Source organism: Pyricularia pennisetigena, chromosome 3 (assembly GCF_004337985.1).
Source record: "Pyricularia pennisetigena strain Br36 chromosome 3, whole genome shotgun sequence".
Lineage (NCBI taxonomy): Eukaryota > Fungi > Ascomycota > Sordariomycetes > Magnaporthales > Pyriculariaceae > Pyricularia > Pyricularia pennisetigena.
In genome coordinates, this window is record NC_043742.1 from 4,894,656 (window position 1) to 4,917,553 (window position 22,898).

At 51.2% G+C, this 22,898-nt stretch overlaps 6 protein-coding genes across 6 annotated transcripts; 2 read left to right on the top strand and 4 right to left on the bottom strand.

The window, feature by feature from the left end:
• Positions 1–1,693: 1,693 nt before the first annotated feature.
• Positions 1,694–6,099, bottom strand: PpBr36_03096 (uncharacterized protein; the record flags this gene model as incomplete). The annotated part of the gene is made up of 9 exons (XM_029890272.1): positions 1,694–2,448; positions 2,538–3,139; positions 3,284–3,354; positions 3,423–4,010; positions 4,071–4,142; positions 4,202–4,326; positions 4,387–4,852; positions 4,914–5,105; positions 5,218–6,099. The coding sequence occupies 9 exons, from the start codon at positions 6,097–6,099 to the stop codon at positions 1,694–1,696; spliced, it is 3,753 nt and encodes a 1,250-aa protein (XP_029753255.1).
• Positions 6,100–7,444: 1,345 nt separating this feature from the next.
• Positions 7,445–10,354, bottom strand: PpBr36_03097 (uncharacterized protein; the record flags this gene model as incomplete). Its single annotated transcript, XM_029890273.1, has 3 exons — positions 7,445–8,782; positions 8,875–9,595; positions 9,663–10,354. 3 exons carry the CDS (start codon positions 10,352–10,354, stop codon positions 7,445–7,447), a joined length of 2,751 nt encoding a protein of 916 aa, XP_029753256.1.
• Positions 10,355–10,809: 455 nt separating this feature from the next.
• Positions 10,810–16,519, top strand: PpBr36_03098 (uncharacterized protein; the record flags this gene model as incomplete). Its single annotated transcript, XM_029890274.1, has 5 exons — positions 10,810–10,939; positions 11,465–11,721; positions 11,827–13,520; positions 14,184–16,240; positions 16,302–16,519. 5 exons carry the CDS (start codon positions 10,810–10,812, stop codon positions 16,517–16,519), a joined length of 4,356 nt encoding a protein of 1,451 aa, XP_029753247.1.
• Positions 16,520–17,131: 612 nt separating this feature from the next.
• PpBr36_03099 (uncharacterized protein) lies at positions 17,132–17,818 on the bottom strand (the record flags this gene model as incomplete). Its single annotated transcript, XM_029890275.1, has 2 exons — positions 17,132–17,503; positions 17,684–17,818. 2 exons carry the CDS (start codon positions 17,816–17,818, stop codon positions 17,132–17,134), a joined length of 507 nt encoding a protein of 168 aa, XP_029753248.1.
• A 655-nt stretch (positions 17,819–18,473) lies between these two features.
• Positions 18,474–20,887, bottom strand: PpBr36_03100 (uncharacterized protein; the record flags this gene model as incomplete). Its single annotated transcript, XM_029890276.1, has 4 exons — positions 18,474–19,402; positions 19,473–20,589; positions 20,661–20,788; positions 20,866–20,887. The coding sequence occupies 4 exons, from the start codon at positions 20,885–20,887 to the stop codon at positions 18,474–18,476; spliced, it is 2,196 nt and encodes a 731-aa protein (XP_029753475.1).
• Positions 20,888–21,362: 475 nt separating this feature from the next.
• On the top strand, positions 21,363–22,664 carry PpBr36_03101 (uncharacterized protein; the record flags this gene model as incomplete). Its single annotated transcript, XM_029890277.1, has 3 exons — positions 21,363–21,510; positions 21,627–21,969; positions 22,076–22,664. 3 exons carry the CDS (start codon positions 21,363–21,365, stop codon positions 22,662–22,664), a joined length of 1,080 nt encoding a protein of 359 aa, XP_029753476.1.
• Positions 22,665–22,898: the final 234 nt, after the last annotated feature.

Below are 22,898 nucleotides of genomic sequence, written 5' to 3' on the forward strand. Positions count from 1 at the left end.
CTTGTGGGATACATATACCGTTACAATCAGAGCATTGACTGTACAGCAGAACCCTGGATTAAGGTGGTATCTTGATCGCTGCCAGGGCAGGCAGGTACCGGCGTATCTGGACGTACCTATCAAGTACATCATGACCAGGGGCTGCATTTTCTCAAGATCCGATTACGGCTGGCTGCAGATGCAACAAATTATGAGTATATACCGTAACGTACCCAGTGTTTGACCCCCTCCGATCGTCGAGACTTGGGGGGTTTCTCTCTCCTTTCCTTCAGCCGACGCAGTTTCTCATGCTGCCATCCGGAACATATCCATTTGTCTCCTTTGTTACTCTCATCAACCGTGATCGTAATATTGCCATCAGCCAGCCTACTCTGCGTCAGTTAAGCGAGAGTAAAAGGAGAGAGAGGCTCAGACTTCCGAGCTTCATTGGCAAAAAAAAAAAAAAAGAAAAAAAAAAGGGTACCTAGGTACAAGCTGGTAGATTATGCCTTTACATCAGCTGAGAGAGACGACTTTGTTCGCTTCAAAATCAAGTTTTGTTTAATCTAGAAATTTTGTCCATTCTTCCTTCCTTTTTCCCTCCAGGCTGAGGCGGACTTTTATCGTCGTCCCCTACTTTCTACCTACCAAAACGGACGAAGTTCCTTTACTCCCGCTTTGCCACACTATAATAACCTTGCTGGTATGATCGAATGATGATCCACAAATAATCGCGAGATGCTGGTGGCCGTATGGCTAGCCATGCCTTGCGTACTACGGACCGCAGCGAGGACCCCCAAGACAGATAGATCGGTTGCTCACAGAAACCCTCATCCAATTATGAGACTACAAAAACTTGATTTTGATCCTGGCCATGGACATTGGAATGTGACCACAAATACAAAGTATAGTATTAGTACCTGGCCATTGCTTTTTTCCATACACACCAGGACACTTACACAGACTAATTACTTGCACGCACGTCTTAATAACGACGAGCATATAACACAAGACCCGCCTCGTATGTACTGCCGTACAAATAACGCCACAATATATGTTGGTCGTTCAAGCAAAATAAAAAAAAATTACAAAATAAAAATAAAAAATAAAAACAAAAGGGATGGGACGGGAACTGGCTCCGCATGAAAATCTGCATCTTCCTTGCTCAAATTGACGTTATGACCCTCACAGGCCGAGGTTGTGTCAACTCATGATCTAGGCTAGATAGATTGGTCTTGGCAGTCTGGCCGAGGCGGTAAAATCAATTACCTTGCGCCTTTACTGTACCGGTTGGAAAGTCCCATACCTATCTCATCTGCATCTTAAACTCAACTTTATTGTCTACTCAGCAGCCGCCTCACCGCGTAAAGAATGGACGTAAGTCTCCGGTGCTCTCGTGCTAAGGCAACTGACCGCTGCTCTACGTACAATGATTGTTTGCTGGCGGTATAAGACTCAACGGCTCTGAGCCCATGGGTATAACATGGAAACCGCCGACGAGACAACACAAAAAGTAATCTCCGCTGCAATCCGAAACACCGCTGCCAACCCTGTGATCCGTTAAGCCTGGTGTGGAATATAGTCGTAGAAGTGAACTAAGACAAATGGAGAATCCAAAGAAAAAATGCTTGAAGGGGTATCGGTTCATCGCGCCACCACAATCGCCACCGCCACTGCTCAGACTCTAGTAATCCCCGCACTTCCTCACCTAGCCCTATTGTCCGTCAAACAGGTTGGCAACGCCTTCCAAGTCAGGCGTCTTCGTCCGCCCTCCCATGTGGTCCTGCGTAGGAGCTGTCATGAACTCTTGGGCCATTTTGCTCCGTCCCGACTTCTTACTTTCATTTCCACGGTCGACCCTCTGGAGCTTCCCTTGTTCCGATACACTGACACCCTTGAGATCCTTGAACAGGTCGAGTACCATTCCGCGCTGCTGCCTCACGTTTGTCCCGGATCGAGTTATGTACCGAATAGCGTGATCGACATCAGACTCTTTGAGCCCTGGCAAAGAGAGCAGAATACCCCGAGGAGTTGACGTGAGGGGGCAGTAATGCGCCAGGATTGTTGCAATCAACATTGCCAGTTCGCGCTGGAGGTCCACAAAGTAGGGTTCGTGCATCGAAGTGATGCATGCTACAAGAACTTCTGAAGAGATGAACTCACGAATCGCGCGTGCCGTTTCCTGCGGGATTGGGAAGTCGTCAGGAACAAGTCCCCTAGTCGGCGCTGCCGGGGTCTTTCCGTCGTCGTTGCTTTCCTGGGTCCCGCGATCTGGAGACACTGAAAACTCAGGTATGATATATCGGAAGACGCGCAGCACAACCCCGCAACATCTTGTATCGCGCATACGAATGCCGTGCGCGCAAAACAACAGTAGAGGCTCAACTATAACCGAATGCATCAAGCAGAACTTTCGCAATGCTGGATGCTGGTTTGGATTTGCCAGGGGTGCCCCGTACGCATCAGAGTCTGCGTTGTGTCGTGTGCATGTTTAGTATTTCCCCACAACCTCGCTGACTTGCTCGAGACCATGTACGAAGAATCCAAAAAAAACTTACTTATTCTGTGAGGGTCCAGAAAATCGGCAACCATGACAACTGCAGTGTATGTCAACTGCCTCAAAATACTCTCGTTCTTCATCTCCTCAGTTAGGGCCTCCCCAGCTGCTTGTACCTCGGACTGGAAGCCGAGTTTCTCCCACTCTGTGTTGATCTTGTTGTCAATTTGCTGGAAGCATGCTGCAAGCAGCGGTGGTAGAAAGTGCTCCCGCAGCTGTACCGGACAGTGATCGACAAGATACCTGACCAGATTCAGCAGGTTGATGATCTGATGCGACGACAAACAGACAGAGTCGGCGAAGAGCGCGAGCGAAAGTGGACCCGGTAGCTCATCGAACCCGTAGAACTGAAGGTCTAGGCGGCTCATGCAGAAGAGAATCGCGTAGCAAGTGTCGCGCACCACCCTGACGGCGCCACGGATAGTTGACGCGAGTCCTTCGAGCGTTCCCTTTTTGTCAACAACCCTGGCATAAAATTCATCCTTGCTTCCTTCCGAGATGCCTGCTTGCCAGAACCTGTCGGCTAGCACGCGGCCTACGATAGATTTCATTTCCTGGGGTAGGTTTACCCAGTTGCTGTGGTTATGGCAAGCGTGGGCATGTCTATGTTCAAAAGCCACGAGTGTTAGCAAATCGGAGCCCTGTCCTGGCGGTGGAGAGCTTATTCAAGATTACCTGAGCATTTGTAAGAGATGAGGAAGGATAATCGGAAAGCCCTCTTGCCAAAGCTTGCAGGACGCTTCATACGGTGCGGACCCCTTGTCGAGCTTTTCTACCGAGTAAGTGAGGAAAGTTTTGGTTGGTCGGAGTGGTAGCATCTATTCATGAACGGAGAGTCAGCTGCGTGATATCGACACGAACACCGTTGGTTCTTTAAACAACTAACCGTTTGCCGCTCTTCCAGCTCAGCCTGAAGAGCCAATCCCTCTGCGTCCAGTGGCACGGCACCCCAGTCTGCTATCTTGTGAACCTCTTTGCTTGCCAAATATCTCTGAGCCTTGTCCAGGGCCATCGCCTCGCAAAAGTTGCTGTAGGATGACAGAGCCTGACCCAGTGCTGGATTACTCCACTGAGCCAGCACCGGGTTGATAAATGGCTGCAGGCGCATGATCCTCGATTCTTGGTCAATCTCGGACGCGCGATGAATGATGATGAAAAGAAAAGACTGATAAGCGAGCTGCCTCTTGTCGTCGAGCGTGCCCGAGGATATCATCTCCTTGACTTTGGCCTCGATATGGCTGTAGACCTCAAGAAGCTTGTCGGGCATCTTTGACGCCAGGCGTTGAAGCTCCACCATGCTTTCTGATTGAAGATCCTTAACCGATTCGTTGAAGAGCCGGTACTCTGGTTGAGGGTTTGGCCATGTGACAAGAATATGCTCCAGTACCTTGAGCATGAATTCCGAGTTTCTGTCAAGGGCAGTTGTAGAGAAGGCGACCAAGAGCTGGAGTATCCGTTTTCGGATCATCGGATCCTAATAGTGGCATGGGTTAGTCTCTTTTCTTCTGCATCTTCCAACTGTGCTAAAACATACCTCGAATTCCCTTTTAAGCAGACGATTACACCATCCTTCGAAGCTCTCCTCTAGAGAAGTTTTCCGTTGTAGCTGTCAAAAATTATAGGTTAGTACTTGTCGGCATCGGCTGCTTGCAGTTTAGGACCAACGTTTTCTGGTATGGTAAAGTCCATGCTCTGTCGCCATTTGACATATCCTTTCAGAGCCGACTCAATGACAGTAAAACGAGCATCGATGGTCAGGGCTTCCATCGAGTTCTTGTTGTAACTCGAAGCTATGAAATGATATGTCAGTAACTAAAGATGTCTTTTATGAACTGATTCCAATGACTCACGATCCAGAGGCGCCTTGCCGTTATACAAACGATCAAGTACTTCATCAGCCTGTCCAAGGATGTGCTGAAGAGCATCCACGAGCTTCAGTTGCACAATACTCTCAATAACTTGCGAGCAGTACCGACGGTAGTTGCCCAGGAAAGCATGTCTTTCAGGAATTGTGTCGGTGTCTTCCATAAGAAACGTATATGTTGCGTCTCTCGTATCCTCTGGCAGGTGCTCGTACTGCACAAGCCGCGAGCTGCAAACCTCAAGCAGGTGGCCAACAAGAGCAGTCTCGCCTATCGAAGCCCCGAAATCAGGATTATGCAATAGCCGTGTCCATGTTACAAGAACTGGTATCGAAACAACCAGGCTCTGACTCTGGAGGATCAACAGCAAAAATTCGAAGAACCCTTGAAGCTCGATACCTGACGGGAGACATTCCATCCTTCTATCGAGGTAGTTGCCAAGAGAAGAGACCATCTATGGCAGTATAACCGTGAGTTGGCTGCAGTATGAATCGTACTAGTCTGGGTAAACTTACTTCTGAGAACTTTTTGGCAAACTGATATTTGTCGTCATCGATATCGTCCGGATCAATGGCAGAGGACCACTCAAACAACCTTCTGCCTAGCTCCACGAACTTTGGATCGTACATGGGTACGACCAGGTTCACAAAATCATCGTCAACAAAGTTGTTTCTGCCGTATAGAGCGTGTATTGCCTCGAGAGCAGCCTTGATGCCGAGTTAACTACTAGTGTTCAACGAGAGCGATAGATGTCTCAGGAGAGCGACGCTTCTTTCCAGCATGACATAGCGACGGGGGTCTGCCAGGGAGAGGACATACCTTCTGAACCGCAACGTGAGATGCGGCAAGGCCATTACACATAAGCCCAACACAGCCCGAGCTCGCCAAGGCTTGTGGTATGGCCCATGGAATGACTGAGTGTAGCACCGAAAGCGACTTTATAGCGCAAGTCCGGATATCATCGTTGTTCTGTACGTCTCCAGCCAAGCAATCCCCGAGCAAGCGTGACACGCGTATGATCCAACCATCTTCACCGGCCCTGATATTACTGACGCTGGAGCGTGACGGAAACTGCTCAGACAGCACCGACAGCGGTGTGAAAATATCAACACAAATCTTGGATAAAGTCGCCTCACGCATAGCGACCGTGGGATCGTCGCCCGAAACACCGAATATCTCATCCGACAAAGATTCGAGTATGAAGAGCACGAGCTCCTTGTGAGCAGTCGGGCCGGGTATATTCCACATCGCCATTAGCAGCTCATCCATCTCGGCCCAGTCCGGGCCCCAGCACCGCTTTGCTATTTCGACCCAAAGCTGTGCTACCTTGTTGCGGATATAGAGCGGGTCGTCCCGGCTGACATTTTCGGCTAGCTGAAGCACCCACCCTCGTAAGTATCCAAGCTGCTCTCCCGAGTAATCCCCCCATTTGTGTTTTATAGCATGTTCAAGAAGCGAGAGGCCATAGTGTCGGATGATGGGCTCCTTGCCCTTGACCTGGGCCAGATTAAAACCAACGGATGGAGACTGGTCAAGACCCTTGATGCCCTCAAGAAACTCCTGTGCTTCTCGGCGGGACTGGTTGCTCGAGTGAGGGCTGTATATCAGGTTGAGAGCGTCGTGGATCTTGGGCAGCACTTCGGACTCTTCAGTGGCATCACCGGTCGTAGCCATGGCCCCGTTGGAGGGAAGGGCTGCCATGGCGGCCACGAGGACTCGAGTCGTGCGAAAAGGGACCAAATGATTCTCTTTGCGTATTCAAAATTTTTCTGGGGCGCTGAGGGTGTGCTGATGTCGCCTTCGTCTGGACCGGCTTTCTCGAGCAATCGTCGCGCTGCTTGGGTGATGAGCAAGAATGGGAGCAAGTTCAGTCAATAGCTGAGAAGCAATGACATGATGTCGAATGGTATAAGCAAGGCGGGATATCTTGAGAGGAGGAGCTTCCAATATGGTCAGAGGCTCTCGTATCGCAGTTATTCGCAGTTCAGACCAACACAACTGGTTTGCTTGGGCAGCAGTGTCGCTGGCAGCTATGGTGAGGCGACGAGCTAACGATGTTTACGGTCAGCGGCGGGCGCAGGACGAGGAACGGTGCACAATGCCGACGAACCCAGGGATTGATTGACAGGTCAAGGCACTCTTAATTGTCGTCAAGGTCTCCAAGCGGTGTAGCAATCCTTTGTAGCGTAGTGCGGCGTGAGATAGCAATGACGAAGAGATGAATAATTTAAACCGCGCGCAGCCGCAGCGTCACGTCTTTTGCGTTTGTGGTCGCGCTCCCGCCTCACAAGCAACAAGCCCACTTTAACAGCTTCCTGACCCCCCCACCTACCTAGTCGCCTTACCCAAGAATGTCCCTAGTTTTGGAACCGGGTCTAGGTCTCCAAGCTACCTAGGAGTACCTACTGTAGACCTATTTATCCTTGCTACCGATGTGCATATCTCCCACCTCCGGATGTACGAGGAGGAAACATCCTCCTCCGATTGTGCAATTGATAATGCGCCTTTTTTTCTGCTGTACCAATTGGCGCCGTACATAGATAGATTCAGCGACCCAGCAGATGCCTGCAGAAAGATGCAGATGCACTGCAGAGACCTGCCCTGGTTGCTGGTATCTAAGTACCTAGGTCCCCGCAACGGATCTCTGCCCCGCCTCGCTTGAGGTCGCAGTTGATGTGGCTGGGCGGAAGCTCCCACATGGGCATAGCTCCAGATTAAATAAAAGCCACTTATACCAGGCCGTTACTCCCTATATTCTTGCAGATTCTGTAATAACATGGTGGATATGCATACTGATTTTTTTTTTTCTGCCTGTCTGGCAATTCGATTTTCTATTTTGTTTCTTTCTTCTTGTTTCCCCAGCAGCATTATAGAGACTGACATGCACATAGAATACATGCGGCATAAATCACAACTCGCTGTCTCACCATTCAGGCTAAGCCACAGAGGGAAGGTATCTAACAATTGCTTGCAGTCTAGCCGATTCTAGGCGTCTGTGCTATGAGATCATTCGTAGAAAATATGTAATCCAATAATAACACCACCGTTAACGCCTCAAATGCATATGCGCCTGTTGGAACTGGTGAATGAGACCCAGGACACCAACCTCAGTCTCTTGAGGATTGGCTCCACTGTTCTCTCTGGAAAGTGTCTTGGTGGGCGACGTCTGCCATGTCGACTCGTCCAGCGCACCTCCACTTTCATCTATGTCTTCGTCGCCGAGCTGTCCAAACCTGGTATCGTCCTGGCCATCTTCAGTGGCTGCCTCCTCGATTATGTCTCTATCGCTCATATATCCTCCACGTTGCGGCACCGCCATCTGCCGTGATCTATGCATGCTCCGGCTACCAAATGCGCCAGGGGCGGGCTGGTGATGCGGATCAAGTAGAATAGAAGCCATGGGTGACGGCTGTGGCATTGGGGCCCTGAATTGAGGCGTCCTACCCTGTGAGCCCACTTGAACCCCGCTGCTACGTCCACGATCCCTCATCATACGAGAATGCCGCATGTCAGCAGCTAGGGTTGGCGACTGTAAACCTGGGAAAGATGGCGGATGCTGAAACTGTTGCCTCGATCCAGGGAGTTGATTGCCCGGCAGGCCAGTCTTGGGGTTGATGACGTAGTGGTCCAAGAACCCATAGAAGGATGCCGCCATCTTGCCATGTTTCGTTGAGTAGTATTCGTCTCTGTTGTCGGGCGCATCCGCAACAGCCGCCTGTTTCTGATTCGCGTGCCCTTGCTGGAAGTTAAAGACCGAAAAGAGACAGACGTAGCCGAGTCCATCGACATGTATGGTGAACTCTCTGAAAAAGTCAATAATTTGATCTGTCGAGTTTGGCAGACTGACCAAGAGTACCAGAGGTGTAAGTAATATGCTGAGAATCTCCTCAAGGAATATCTGAGGTCTCGGCTTGTAAAGCTCAGAGAATTCGTTCTTCACTTCAGTACTGTGGAGCCTGCCGCGCCAATGGTCTGGTTCGTAATGAGTGAACTCAATAATGCTCTTCATAGCAAATTCGGGGTCATAAACCTCATTGTCGTCCGAGATATTGCCTCGAGCAACGGCCCATAAGGTGGCCAGGACTGATACATAAAACAAGACCGTCCGGTCTGGCGTTATCTCGAATGCCAAAAACGCCTCGGAGTCAAAAATTGTAGCCAACCCTAAAACGGCGACGATGGAGCCACTGATGAACGATACTGTTCGCGCGACCTGCTCCGTCTTTCGTTTGGGGAACATATCAATGTATCGCTTTGCAAACGGATGCGACATGTTCATTCGATCGTTGAATAGATGGTCGAGTTCGTTGAACTCCCTAAACTTCCACTTGGCGAGAGAGTTGTATGTCCTAGCGCCCAGTGCTCCAGGGTCGTTTCGGAATTCCTGCAAAGAGCGCCGCCCAGGTCAGCACAGCCATCCGGGTGAAGACGAGTAGGCTAGATACTCAAAGCAAAAGGCAGCAAGGGAGCACCTACGTGGAAGTACGTAAGAAAATAAACCAAAATCAAATACAAAGCGATGAATGGAGACATGATAAAAATCATCAACCCGGCGAAAAAAAACCGTGACTTCAACTTCTGGCTGAGCTGTCTCCTGCGACTAGCTTTGAGAAACTCAGGGTTGACTTGGCCTTGACTGTCAAAGACAAAATCTAGAATGCTGAATGAAATGGCCAAGACGACACATTCCGACATGTGTTGCTTGTTTCGGAAAAATGGAAGCGGTATGGTTAGATCAAGAACGTCCTTGTTGAGCATCGCAATCATAAAGTTTTCTCTTCTCATGATCCGGTTTGCGATGTCGTGAGCATCCAGCCTCTCTTTGGACTGGCTCCCGATCCATGCGCGCTGAACCCTAGTAAGATTACCCGCCGTCCTAGGGTGCGAATCTCTAAGGGCCATGATCCTGCCAACAACATCCTGCCACGAAACAGACTGCATGTCGGCCTCGGGTATCTTTAAGAGATGGGTATAGAAATCTCGCAGGTGCCTCAGCTGTCGCAGCTGAATGATGAGCCCGAAGCACCTGCATATAAAGTAGATGGCAAAGAGCCAAAGTCCAACGTTCCACACCAGACTCATGTTCTGGGTGCATTTGGGTATAGTGATATCCTCCATCTTTTTGCTGTGCGGAAGTTTGTGATAGTCGACACACTGAGAAAGAAAGGTCAGGAAAACGGCGACAAATGCGGCGTTGCTACAGCCAGTCAGTATACTTTCAGCAGCATAGAGGTGTTGTGAACAGAAACCAAAGCTATACTTACACCAGCTCAAGAATACGTTGGACGATGATGCACCAAAAGCCTGCTGCTCGATAGTAGGCGTACACATCTTTGATGAAGTTATCAAGATTTGAGACGTTGACCCATCTCCACATTGCCTGCTCGTAGGGGTCTCCAGCCACGAGACCAACTGGTGGTGGTTCAGGCCGTCCTTGGCCAGCTCTACCTGAGAATGGACCATGGGGCATAGTGTCGTCATTGTGAAGTCGCTGTTGGTGCCGAGTGGCTTCCCACTGCGCTTGGTTCTGCCTAGTAGATGGTCCAGGGACTGCGGTTGGGCGAGGATGCGATGGTCCTGACCTTGGCGGCGATAACAATGGGTGATGAGGAGCCCGTGGTGTTTCCACAAGCAGTGACTCCGGTACGTTGTTGTCTACGTCGTCTTCCACGCCTGCACCTAGCCAGCGTGCGGTGTTGGCTTTCTGGCCGCGGCGGTGGATCGTGTTCGCGCCGGCAACATCTCCTCGGGAGTGAGTCATATGGCTTTCGTCTCCTGCTAGACGTTCTGCCTCGTCCAGGTCATAGTCATGATACGATCGGTTCAAGTTCTCCTCATCGATATCGATATCGGCGCGAGCCTCGAGGTCTGCATCAGGGTCCGTCTGCCTTAGGTCATCGTAAAAAGACCTGCCTCGGTCTTGTGGCACAAGACGAGAGAATATGTTGGAAGCCATCGTCGGCGTCGCCTGTCGGAAATCTCAAGCGGATGCGAGTGTCATCGGTTGTCCTCTTCGATCGAAAGCGCAGATGGTAGAATTGTTTGCCTTGGGAGATGCCCGGTAGGTCAGCCGGAGAACGAACTACGCACGGTACGCAGGCGTGTATGGCTCAAATGTGGTGTATATGGCGAAAGAAATGAAGAATCGATCAAGGTGTGTACCTTGGGTAAGTAGGCTTCTTGACGTTGCCCTTGTCTACCTCAGGTAACCTGGTGGTGACTGCACGCACAGGCAAAAACGGTAGCCAAAGGTGTGTAGTTGACAGCCGGGGCTGCAGAGTGCACTACCTACATGCTTTTGAAGATGAAGACGAGAGCTTAAGGTACGGTTATGCGATTAGAGAAAGCGAAAAAAGAAAATGAGATGAAAGATCAAATGCTAGGGAATCATGTGTTCTGAGCCAGCATCATATGTCCTTCGCGTCGGGATGGGATGAGTTGGACGCGCCAGACTCGGACAATCATCATGGGCGGGCAGTAAGTGTAATGGTGGACAAGCGCATGACGTGCGTGCCGGCGGACTCCCTTGCAGTCAGCTGGAGTGGGCAGGTGATGGGTGGAGCACGTCCCCAGGGGACAAGTTCACCGCCCGCTGTCTTGGGATACTTTGTACTGGAGCCCTGTGAGGAGTAGAGTATCTCCACAATTGATGTAACCCTGACCCTGACAAGACAACGATTTGTGCTCAATCGAACAAGGACTAATTGTCCTCCATCCCTAGGTATTTAGTTCAGTTCAAGCAAACATCAAAGATCAGGACGAAATCAAGCTATCCAAAGAAAAAAGATTAGCGTCAACGGGTTTTTCTCTTCATTTCCCCGGATTATGGATCATCTCAGCTGACAGCTGTCAGTGGAACTGTACCAAGTAGCTGTTTGCTTCATTCTTCACAGCGGTGCACTGAGGGTTCAGCGTGCTACTCAACCAGGATTGATATGACCCTGATTTGATAGCACCATTAGCCATTAAGACGCCAACGTCACGAATCTGGTTGATATAAGCTGCCAGGGCATATTGGTACCCACCATATAGGCTGCAATGGCTAGCGCCGCCTGGAAAGAAGCAGATACGGCCGGGGCCCTATCATCAGTATCCACGCAGACCACCGGCTCACTCAAAGGCCTGAACACGCTCTCTTCAAAGGTCACCTCGGTGCTTTCGACTTCATATGCTGACTCGGAGTTCCGAGATGCACTCTCCCTCTTAGATGGCCGTGGCATTCAAAACACCGCCGAGGCTCGCCGAAACCTCCGCTTGGATCTACAGAGGGAGGTTATTGAGAGTAATGGCGAAATAATTGATGAGTTTGGTAGGGTTGCCGAGGTAGGTCTCGAAATCTCACATAATACTATTGCGGATCACGGTTTTGCCCCCCGTTGAGCAGAAGCTGTTGTGGCGAGAACATTTTAACTGACTTGCCTGGCATAGCAACTTCGCCGCATAGGCAACACGCTGGAAAAGCTCAACAAGAGTTATGCCGAGATGAAAAGTCAAGTTACCACAGCTCACGAGTGCACATCTCCTGTGCTACAAGAGGCTTCAACCTTGATAGCTCAAAAACGGCAAGTTGAGACAAAACAGCGGCTTCTCAAATCTTTTTCTGGACACTTCTTGCTTCCCGAGGATGAGGTTGCCATCTTGACCCTCACGTCGGAGCCTGTGGATGACCGTTTCTTCAATGTACTCGCCAAGGCCCGACGGATTCGCAAGGACTGTGAGATCTTGCTTGGTTTCGAGAACCAGACTTTAGGTCTTCAGATAATGGAGCAAACCTCGAGGAACCTGGATCTTGCATTTCAGAAGCTGTACAGATGGATCCAACGCGAATTCAAGACCCTAAATCTGGAAAGTCCCCAGCTAGGCTCTGCTATTCGCCGGGCGCTACGGACACTGGCCGAACGCCCGTCGCTATTCCAGAATTGCCTTGATTTCTTTGCCGAAGCACGCGAGACCGTTTTATCGGATGCGTTTTTCACTGCTCTCACAGGCACGACGTCTGGTGGCACAGTCGATCACTCGGTCAAACCAATCGAGATGGCTGCCCATGATCCGTTACGATATGTGGGCGATATGCTCGCATGGTCTCATTCAGCCACTGTCAGCGAGAGGGAGGCACTTGAAGTTCTATTTGTTTCCGACGGCGACGCTATTGCCAAGGGGATTCAGTCAGGCCGGGACACTGAGGTATGGCGCCTCGTTGCAGAAGATGGCGAAGAAGCACCAGAGTTTGACCCCATCAAGGCTCTGAATGAGCTGGTGGATCGCAACGTCTCCGGTGCTGCTCGCTTTCTGCGTCAAAGAATCGAGCAGGTCATCCAGACGAACGAGGAGACAATACTTGCGTACAAGCTAGCCAATCTGCTAGGCTTCTACGGCGTCATGTTTGCCAAGCTCCTGACTGAGGAGTCGATTCTTGTTGAGTGCATCCGAAACTTGGAGGCTGAAGCCTTGCGGCAATTCAGGTCGTTGATGCGAGACTACATCGCCAACTTGCAAGGCGATTTCCAGCATATCCCGCCAAACCTTGAGCCACCAGATTTCTTAGTGCTCTCGCTACAGCAGCTTGATGCGATAATGAAGACATACGAGACATCATTGACCGCTTCAGGAGATCGTGAAGCAGACTTCCAGCCCGTCCTTGCCGAGGCCCTCGATCCTTTCATTGCCGGTTGCAGGAACATAGGCAAAGCCTTGGACCCTCCCAAAGACTCGGTGTTTCTGATAAACTGTCTCATGGCTATCAAGAGAGTGTTGATGCCGTATGACTTCACCAAGGGCCGAGTTGAAGATCTGGGGGAAGAGATTGGCCGGGAGAGCTCCAAGCTGTCCGAAAGCCAATACACCTTTTTCAGGGAAGCATCTGGATTGGCTGAGGTCTTCGACGCAGTAAAGCCTCTAACGGACAAACCCGAGGATGTTGAAAAGGTCAGAACGTTGGCACCGTTGGCTCCGGTGGCTCTAGCGCAAGCTAGCCAGAGGCTTGATGATTTTCTACCGTCGGCACTACTGGATGCTCTTGAGAACATCAAGTATCTTCAAGACTCTGCCATGGCTCGAAACATTACTGAGGAGGCTGCTGACAAATTCTGTCTGGATTTCGAACACGTGGAATACATACTTATGTATGCTGATGAATCGGCAGGAGAAGCCCAACAAGCAGGGCAGAGCAGCGAGGATGGTTACGATGGGCCCCAACTATTGCGGACACTTTTCCCGCGTACCACGGGGGAGATACGGGTACTTTTGTCATAATGTTTCTTCGTGACAATCAACCAAATGGCATGTCGACAGCGACTTTTGTCTCATCATTTTTGAATTATACTGATCACAAGCACCTGGACAATGACATGGGACTCTGACCCTAACCCGCAAATGCACGCACCCACAGCCTACATTACAGTAGTGTGCCCCGCTAATGCTGCTTAGCACTGGTACTTACGTCACTTATCCCGTCGTTATTGCCGCGGATTGAATGGCGTGGTGCAAGCCTGGGCTGCGGTCACTCCAACCAAAGTGGCGGGCGGAACCGACCTCGAAAAATAAAACAAGGTACCCAAAGTTCGCATCCGCAAGACGCATATTCCGGTTTGCAGCCTAGTGAAATGCCGGCGTAGACATAGCGACAAGATCCGCACACGTTGGGTGCCTTTGGCTTTCTAACTAACCCAACCTCATGCTCAAAGCTAGCCAGGTGCACAAAGAAAATCCATTCCATTTCCTACCCCGCCGTTCGGAATCGAACTCGCACTCGATCGTATCCCTTCTTGACACGGTCGCATATCCAGCGATGCGCGTCCAACGACGCCGAGCATGGATGTAGACAGCCCCTTCAGCGACCTCCTCAGGACCACGTATGACGAGTGCTTTAGCGAGGCCCAGTCAGCTGTGGCGCTGGAAGAACAGGATGCTATAGCGCCAGCCGATCAGCGCTGGCGGGCCGTGGTCGGTCGCATCAAATATCTGCGGAGTCTCCTGCCACAGGAGCACGCATTCAAGCATGAAACAGACAGAAATGCCATGAAGGGCCTCCGGGAACTCGAGCTAACTGCACAGGAGCATCTCGATCTCCACGAAGGTCTGCGCCTTTCTCTGCAGAGCCTCAACATCAACCAGCCAGCCGCGAGTTCCAATCGCAGCAACTGGGTTGAACAGGACGATGGCCTTGCTTACGGCGCGTCTTACCAGTCAGCCCCGCGGCCGCCACTACCTTCACGGGGGACATCTTCCCCAAACCACTCGACTGCTGCAGTCGTCGACAGCAGATCAAGCTCCGATACGGAGCCCATACCGCCACATACCGACACACCAGCCCTTTCTTCCTCGTCGGCTGGCAAGCCTGCTCCGCCGTCAGCTGCCGACAGAAAATCGGACCGTTCTGGAAGCCCCGGCAGACACAAGTTCAGGACCACGCTACGAACAGGGAAGCCCGGGTTCAGGCCGCGGAATGCTGGTCCTACTGCGCCAGGGGCCGATATGGCTGCCGCAGCTGCGTGGACCTCAAAAGACTCGCGCGTCTACCGCGAAAGATCGCCCAGCAGTGAAGGCTCACCTAGGGTGGCAGCGGCGGGAGCGCGCACACAAGCCTACCTGGCATCTTTGTCCTCATCATCAGACCAGTACACAATGCGCTTTGACCGACATACACGGCGACTTGTACCAAAGGAGAAGTCGAGGGCTGAGGAAAGGTCACACTCTTCGGAAGCTGCCGATTCTGCTGCAGCGGCAATGAGGAGCATGTCAGAGTCTGCGAGGGCATCTGGTACTGCGAACGGGGTAAATGACTCGAACACGGCAGCCGCGATTCCAGCTCTCGCAAGACAGGCTGCAAGGAGAAGTGGTGAAGCTGCGGCAACCTCAAGGACTCGAAGGTCCGCCGATGTTTCGAGACCATCATTGACCACTGCACCTCCCGGCAGAGCTGATAGGTCATATTCGGGGAGCTCTAGGCGCGAACGACGTGTGAAGGAAGAACCAATAACGCTCGCCAGCAACGGCGCAAGCGCTAAAACCCACGATGGGAATATTCCATCATCTACAGAAGGAGAAGACGCAGGAGACACATGCGAAGATCCTAGTTCTATGACTTGGGAAGCTAAACGGGCATGGGTTCTCCGAAACATACCTCCAGGAGTCGAAGGGCCCACGGCTGCGCAGATCCTGGACGAGATCGATCCAACCAAAGACGTAGTGCATTGGAAAGAAATCGCAGGACTCGATGAAGCCAAGAATGCGCTCAAGGAAGCTGTGGTCTATCCATTCCTGCGACCAGACTTGTTCAGAGGTCTTCGCGAACCCCCTCGAGGTATTCTACTCTTTGGGCCTCCGGGAACCGGCAAGACAATGCTCGCGCGCGCCGTGGCCACCGAATCCGAAAGCACGTACATCGCCGTTACGGCCAGTACATTAAACAGCAAATATCTAGGTGAATCCGAGAAGCATGTTCGCGCCCTCTTTACTGTGGCAAAGATGCTGGCCCCGAGCATCATATTCATCGATGAGGTTGATTCAGTATTGTCAAAGCGCTCAAGCTCCGGAGAACATGAGGCTAGTCGGAGGCTCAAGACTGAGTTTTTGATTCAGTGGAGTAGCTTGGAGAAGGCGAACACAAGTGTGAAGCAGCTCAACGGCGGAGGAAGTGGTGACAACAGGGTCCTGGTTCTGGCGGCAACCAATCGCCCCTGGGACCTAGACGATGCCGCAACACGACGGTTCGCCCGCCGCCAATACATTCCGCTCCCTGAGTCGGAGACCAGAAGCGTACAGCTGCAGAAGCTACTCGAGTCCGAGTTGAAACATTGCTTGACAGAGTCCGACGTCGAGGAGCTCGTGCGGCTGACAGAAGGTTAGTCTGCACTCTTCCCCTAAAGTTGGACGCTCCCTTTGCTGACCCCGGCGCAATTTAGGTTATTCCGGGTCCGATATCACTCATCTGGCCCGTCAGGCCTCTTATGGGCCTTTGAGATCTCACGGCGAGGCGGTTCTGCGGATGACCTCGGAAGAGATCAGGCCTATAGACATGTCGGACTTTGTGGCATGCTTACGTACTGTTCGACCAAGCGTGAATCAGAGTAGCCTGAAGCAATTTGAGGAGTGGGCGAGGCAGTTTGGGGAGACCATTTGATAGACCGTTGGATATTTGACACATGTTGGTTTGAACAACATGGGCTGTCAAAAAGAAGCTGCACTTGGCCTCACTTGTTTATTTATGATTTTTCTTTTCTCTTAGGTTTCATCATGTCAGGTCGCGACTGTTAGAGTATGAACGCATCACTGGGGGCGTAAACATGATATCGAATAAATCGACTTTTTTTTTTTTTTTTTTTTTTTTTTTTTTTTTTCATGCATTCAACTCATGCCCCCCAAATTATGGATGGGTTTCGTCATCTCGTAATTTGTCGTCGATGTCATAAATCGAGACGCAAAGAATGTTACGCATGGGTTGTTTAGATTTATATTTACACAAAGGTATGATACAGTTTATCTCATGAGCCAGGCCATTGGTTCCTGACGATGAGCTCTTAATTCTCCAACACGGGCTCTGACCGTCCCGATGAGGTCCGACAGCTTCATTGATACACTGGCAGGCCGCGCCCTCGTGCCCTGCCCGTTCAACAATCACACCAACGCCGCGCGAACCGCCAAGAACATCGAGGGTCACACGCCAGAGGAGGGCCACCTGGTGATTTCTTCTCTTTTTTTTTTTTTGTCTTTCTTTCTTCCCAGTCCCCATAACCTATGACGACTCAGTCTCGGCAGCGTCCTTTGCGACCTGCTCCTTCGCGGGCGGTAGCTTGCCCTCCTTCTTGAGCTTCCGTAACCTCTTCTCCTCCTTGGCGGCGGCGAACTTGGCCTGGGTCTCGGCCTGGATGGCGGCCCTCCTCTCGACCTTGGCGGCGCGCTTGGCCTGGGCCTCGGCTATCCTCTCCTCGAGCGTCGGGACGGGCGGACGGGACTCGGCGGGCGTCGTGGCGGCGGCGAGGATGGAGACGATGACGTGGCGCTTGTGTCGCGACGTCGGCCAGCCGGGCGATATCTCAACGACGTCGCCCGTCAGGCACGAGTTGTTGGGGTCGTGGACCAGGTGCGTCTTTGGTCTGTTGAAGTACTGTTTTTTTGGTCATGGAGGCAGAGCCGGCAAAGTCAGCAAAAAGAAGCGGAGGAATTTGTAGATGTATGGTTTGCTGCAAAAAAAAGTCTCGAGACTGGTCCTCTTTTCATCCCTCCCTGGAGCCTCCCATTCCCATATCCTTGGACTTTGCCCGTGGTCTTGGACAAGATAGCATACCTTCTTGATCACGTTGTTGTATATCCTCCCTCCGACGCGGACCTTGACGGTCCGGTCCATCAGACCGGCAGAGACGACAACGCCAGGAATCTGGCGGAAGCCACGCCTGGCAGCCAGCACAAATTGTTCCGACATTATGGGCGGCTTTTTGCGCTCCTTGCTCGTTCCTCCTCTTTTTTTTTTTTCTTTTTTTTTTTGCACTTCTTCCTAGACAGTGGTCAAACAATAACTTTTTTTTTCTTGGTTTGGCGGAGCTAGCAGGCTCGATTCGGTTGTCGACTTCGTGTTGAGCTGAAATCCTTTGTAGAAGCTCAAGTTGCACGTGGTTCGGCGGTTCGTGATTCTTCGTATGTCGGTCGTCGCGTTTGCGTCCACAACCGCAAGGCGTCGTTTGTCTGTCCCGTGCAAAGAACGGTGCTGGGTAAATTTTGTTGCGATAATCGCTCGCGACAGCTCCGCACCGTGGATCCATTCTGGCCAGCTACTTTTTCTAGCAGCCAGGGGTCCGCATTACATAACCCAACCCCTGTCGGGCACCTACTGACCTTACTTTGACACCGTATAAAGTGAAAGCGAGTCATCAAAATCTCCCCCAACTTCAAATGCAGTTAACACCTTCATCATCACGCTTATCAGCTTTAAAAAATATCGTTTGTCTCACATATACTTCCTCCCTTATAGCTTATTTAATGGGATCATGGTGGAAGAAAAAAAAATCTTAATTGCAACATTCATTTCGTATTGACATTTCACAAACAGCTACTGCTATGGATTATGAAATTACCCAAGCTCAACGTTTCCTAGTCCTACTCGCCGGCATTGGCTCGAATCCGTCATCATCTGAAATCTCGTCGTCACTGATCTCCAACGGCTTCTGCGTTGATCCTTTCCCTTTTTGGCTTGTACGCTGAGACTGTGAAAAGTTGAGAGTTGTTTGCTTTCCACGCGCTGCCGTGCTACGTGTTGCTGCTGCCCGTTTAGGGGCAGCCGGCTTTGCCTTGGGTTTGGGTGGAGGAGCCTCCTCGAAATCTTCTTCTTCATCAACCGCCATTGCATCTTCGTCGTCATCGCTGTCCTCAAAAGGCCCCCTTTTCCGGCCGCCCCTTGCCGACGCTTTCTTGGCTGGCGCAGCTGTCTTGGGGGCTGCTCGTGTTGGAGCTGTCCTTCTCGGTGGCGGCTCAGGCTCGTCTTCGAAATCGTCCATGAACGTGTCCCCATCACTCTCTCGTTGAGCCGAAGCTCCCTTGCCACGCCCACGACTGGACCTGGATGCAGGCCCTGTATCTCGTTCGTCATCCTCATCTTGGTCAAGCTCGATGACTGAACGGGGATTGGTAGCCCATGGGCCTTCAATGTCCGAGTCATAGTCATCTGGTTGCGGTACATTGATGCGCCTTTTCTTTGATTTGTGTCCCGCTTCAAACTTTGACGCCTGCTTCTTGAAAAGTGCAGCCATCTCCTTTTCGACATCGTTTTCATCTGTCTCAAGTGCCATCATACCCTTGACCTGGGTAGTCAAGGAGTCAATGACAACGTCCTCCATCGCTCGCTTGTCATCCTTGCTGACGAACTGGTTGACAGCATCACCCATCTGCTTCTGTGGTAAGATTTTGACCGACTGCGCAGCAAGGTAGTCGGACACCAGTTCCTCTACCTTCAAGATGTCTATATTGCCATCCTCTGCCATAACATTAGGGATCGCCAGTGGCTTTTTGTCTTCTATTTTTTTTTTTTTTTTTTGTTCTGTTAGTGTGTGTTCAAGGGCCACGTAACAGTGCAGTCGACTTACTGGAGCTTGCTCCGACACCCGATTTCTTACGATAAAAGTAAATTACATCGTTTGTATTTGCCACTTTGCCAGCGAAGCGATTGGAGAATCTTTGGGGATTTTCAAGCTTGAATTCGCCGCCGTCTGGTGCGCTATGCTCGACCTTGAGTCGGATGAGTGGTAGAGGCATTTCCGCTGGGCCTGGGGTCGAGTTGCCGTCTAGCGCTTGCAATTTTAACCACTGCTCCTTAGCTTCTTTGATCATATCATGGACGATTGATATGAGTTGTTCTGTAACTTTTGCTCTATTATCCTTGTCCTTGGCAAGCTTCTTAAGCTTGGGCTCTTGGGATAGCACAATCTCCTTGGTGACAAATGGTCGGACAGTCTTGAGCGGTACCTTCTCGACCTCAAACTGCTTGCCAGTGACCGTGAGAACGGCAACTTGCTTTGTCTTGGCTTCCCCCGGGACCAGCGAAGTTGCTACTGATGATCCCGGCTGCATGACGTGAAACCGAGTCTCTGGGTTCTCGACCGGGTCGATCAGACACTCATGTTCGTGTCCCCAGACGACAAGGTCCATCCACTCGGGCAAGAAGTTCTCAGGAAGATAGCTTGTGGCTGTGTGAGCATGATGATTCTGGTGGACTGTGAGAAGATTGAACCAATCCTCCTTGGCCTGATTTGGCCGAAAGAACTTGACGTGATTGTCGCGAAAGGTCCGGTGCATGCGCTCGTCTCGTACGTTGCTGATGCCAAAAAGCGCCAGCTTCGTGCGGCCTTTCTGCAACAAAACCGGCTTGACCTCAATGTTGTCCGCCTCGGGCACACGGCCAAAGTAGTTGACCAGCCCCGCAGCCTGGAGGAGGTCGAGTGAGCAGAAATGACCATCCCCGCTGGGATCGTCGTGGTTTCCATGGATAGAGAAGACAGGAATTGATATATTGATGTCTGGATCCTCGTAGTTGACATGGCCAAACGCACCCTCGAAAACCTCTGCGGCATCGCACAGGAACTCGAGCTCACACGGCTTCATCCCCAAACAATTTTGCCGAAGACTGCGAATTACCTGGTACATGGCTTTCCTGGAGGGTTTGTTATCGTGAAAGAGATCACCCCCGAGAAGAACCATGTCGACCTGGGTCAGGAAAAGAGGAGGGGGGGTTAGCACCTGCCTATGAGCCTGTGAACTCATATCTCAAGTCTTACATCCTTCTCTCTGGCGATCTGCATCACTTCATCGAAAGTCCTCCAGCTATCATCCCGCCGAACCGGATCACGCTCGTTGTAACCAACATGGTTGTCAGTGGCAACAAGTATGCGGATAGAGTCAGGACCTAAAACGTGTCAGAGACAATGACTGCCCTCTTTTATAACATGATACATATGCCAAAGGGCAACGTTTACGGCTCACCGTTGTTGGTTGTAGGCGCCATGTTGTGGCACAAATCAAATTACTGTGTACCAATCACATCCCAAAAAGCTGGATTTTGTTGAAATCCGTGCCTGGTTGACAGGAAGTCAATGGCAGTCTCAGGGAAGGAATGTCTTCTTAATTCGCGACGCGATTTGTCGTCTCCCAAACGGCACACGAAATCACGTGTACCGCCAAAGACTAGCCCCCGCTGGTTCCACACCGGATCCCTGTAAGCTCAAGCGTTACCTACCACCCACGCACCGGAAAGCTGGAGGGGCATGCATGCTATTCCAGCCTTACAACGTCATTCCCCCAGAGCTCCATCCTCTGGAAGCTAGGTAGAAGGTACCGTACCTTACTTAGCATGTAAGCTTAGGTGCAAAGGGTACCAACCCATCTGACCTGTTGGGTTATATCTAAAAATAAGAGGGTGCCATGTTCCAGATTTGATATTCTCGTCCTTTCACCAGTTCTCTTTATTGGCCGAGCCGACAATGGCTACTCCAACAGCAGGAGGTCCTGGTCGGCCTGCTGGACACGATGCACAGCAAAATCAAATTCCCGATGGGCCTTTAACCTTGGACGAGACGCGTCGGGTCGCAGAGCTGCATAGAAGAGACCTGGCCAGTCGAAGAATTCAAGGTATGTTGCTTCAACAAAGCGCAGGCCGTCTAGAGTCAGACCAGAACTTTCTGCTCTTCAATCGAGTTATCATCATCAGTTTTGAGCTCACTTATTCACACATCGATCGTACTCAGCGGAACAGGCAGATGACTTTGACACCACGGACGAGTATGACGACGATCCAGCAGAGGCGGGAGATGACCTGTCAGATGAGGACGGGCCTAACTGGAACAACGGAGATCTCCCAGGCGAAAACCACGTCATGGTCGGAGGAGACATCGACGTTGATATACACGATGAAGAGCCCAATCCTGACGAATATGATTACGAAGAAATGGAGGATAGTACTCCCGTCTTCGACCCTGCCGCGGTAGGCCTCAAAGAGATCAACAACCTCGCCCACTTTAGTGTGAGCAGCCACAAGCCGGGAAGCGGCGTTGCAGAGCTCCTGAGTGATGACCTAGATAAGTACTGGCAGTAAGTTGGTTACTCTCTTCGTTTCCCGGCGGAACAAGAACCGAGATGATCATTCATCAGAATTATTTAAGGTTGGAAAACACTAACCATCTCCTCGCCTGTCCAGATCTGACGGACAGCAACCACATCTCTTGACGATGCATTTCCTACGACGCGTGGAGATTCGCGCCATTCGCTTCTACGTAGACTACCTACAAGATGAATCCTACACGCCGATCCACATCTTGTGGTATGCCGGCACAGGCCACCATGATCTGATGCAGTTTGGGGAGCAGGGGCTGGTCGACCCTCGCGGTTGGCAAGAGATTAAGATTGAGGGCTGCGGCGGCGGCTATGATGGCAACTCGCTATGTTGCTACATTGTGCAGATGCACGTCAAGGAGAATCACCAAAACGGCAAGGATACGCACATCCGAGGAATCAAGATATACGCTCTGGACGACAATGCGCCACGAACAAGTGGAGGTGGAGGGGACGATGCCGTTAGCGCTGAAAGATCACCCCGCCCAACTGCAACGGGGTCGTCAGCATCACAGCGAGGTCTTGTAGGCGGACTTGTTGATGATGCTGCGGTCGACGACAACAACCCACGAACGCCACAAACCAAGAGAGCCAAACCAGCACAATCTTCCTCTGTGGCTGACTTGGAAGGCATGACGGTACCCGATTTCTTGCGCGAACCTGAGCTTCGCTGAGTCGGAAGGGCTTGTATGCTGTCATGTTGCATCACATAGCGGGGGGGCGTCTAGTGTTTGTTTGATTCATTCAGTCGCTTTGCTTTTACACCTCGCCTAGAACTTTATGATACCCCTAGATTTTGATAACGCAGTTTATTTGCGCTGCAAACAGGACCGAGACGGGGCGTATCCTCGAATCTTGGTCAAAGACAGCCCTATGCCAGTGGTAGTACGTGCTAGTGATGAACCGGA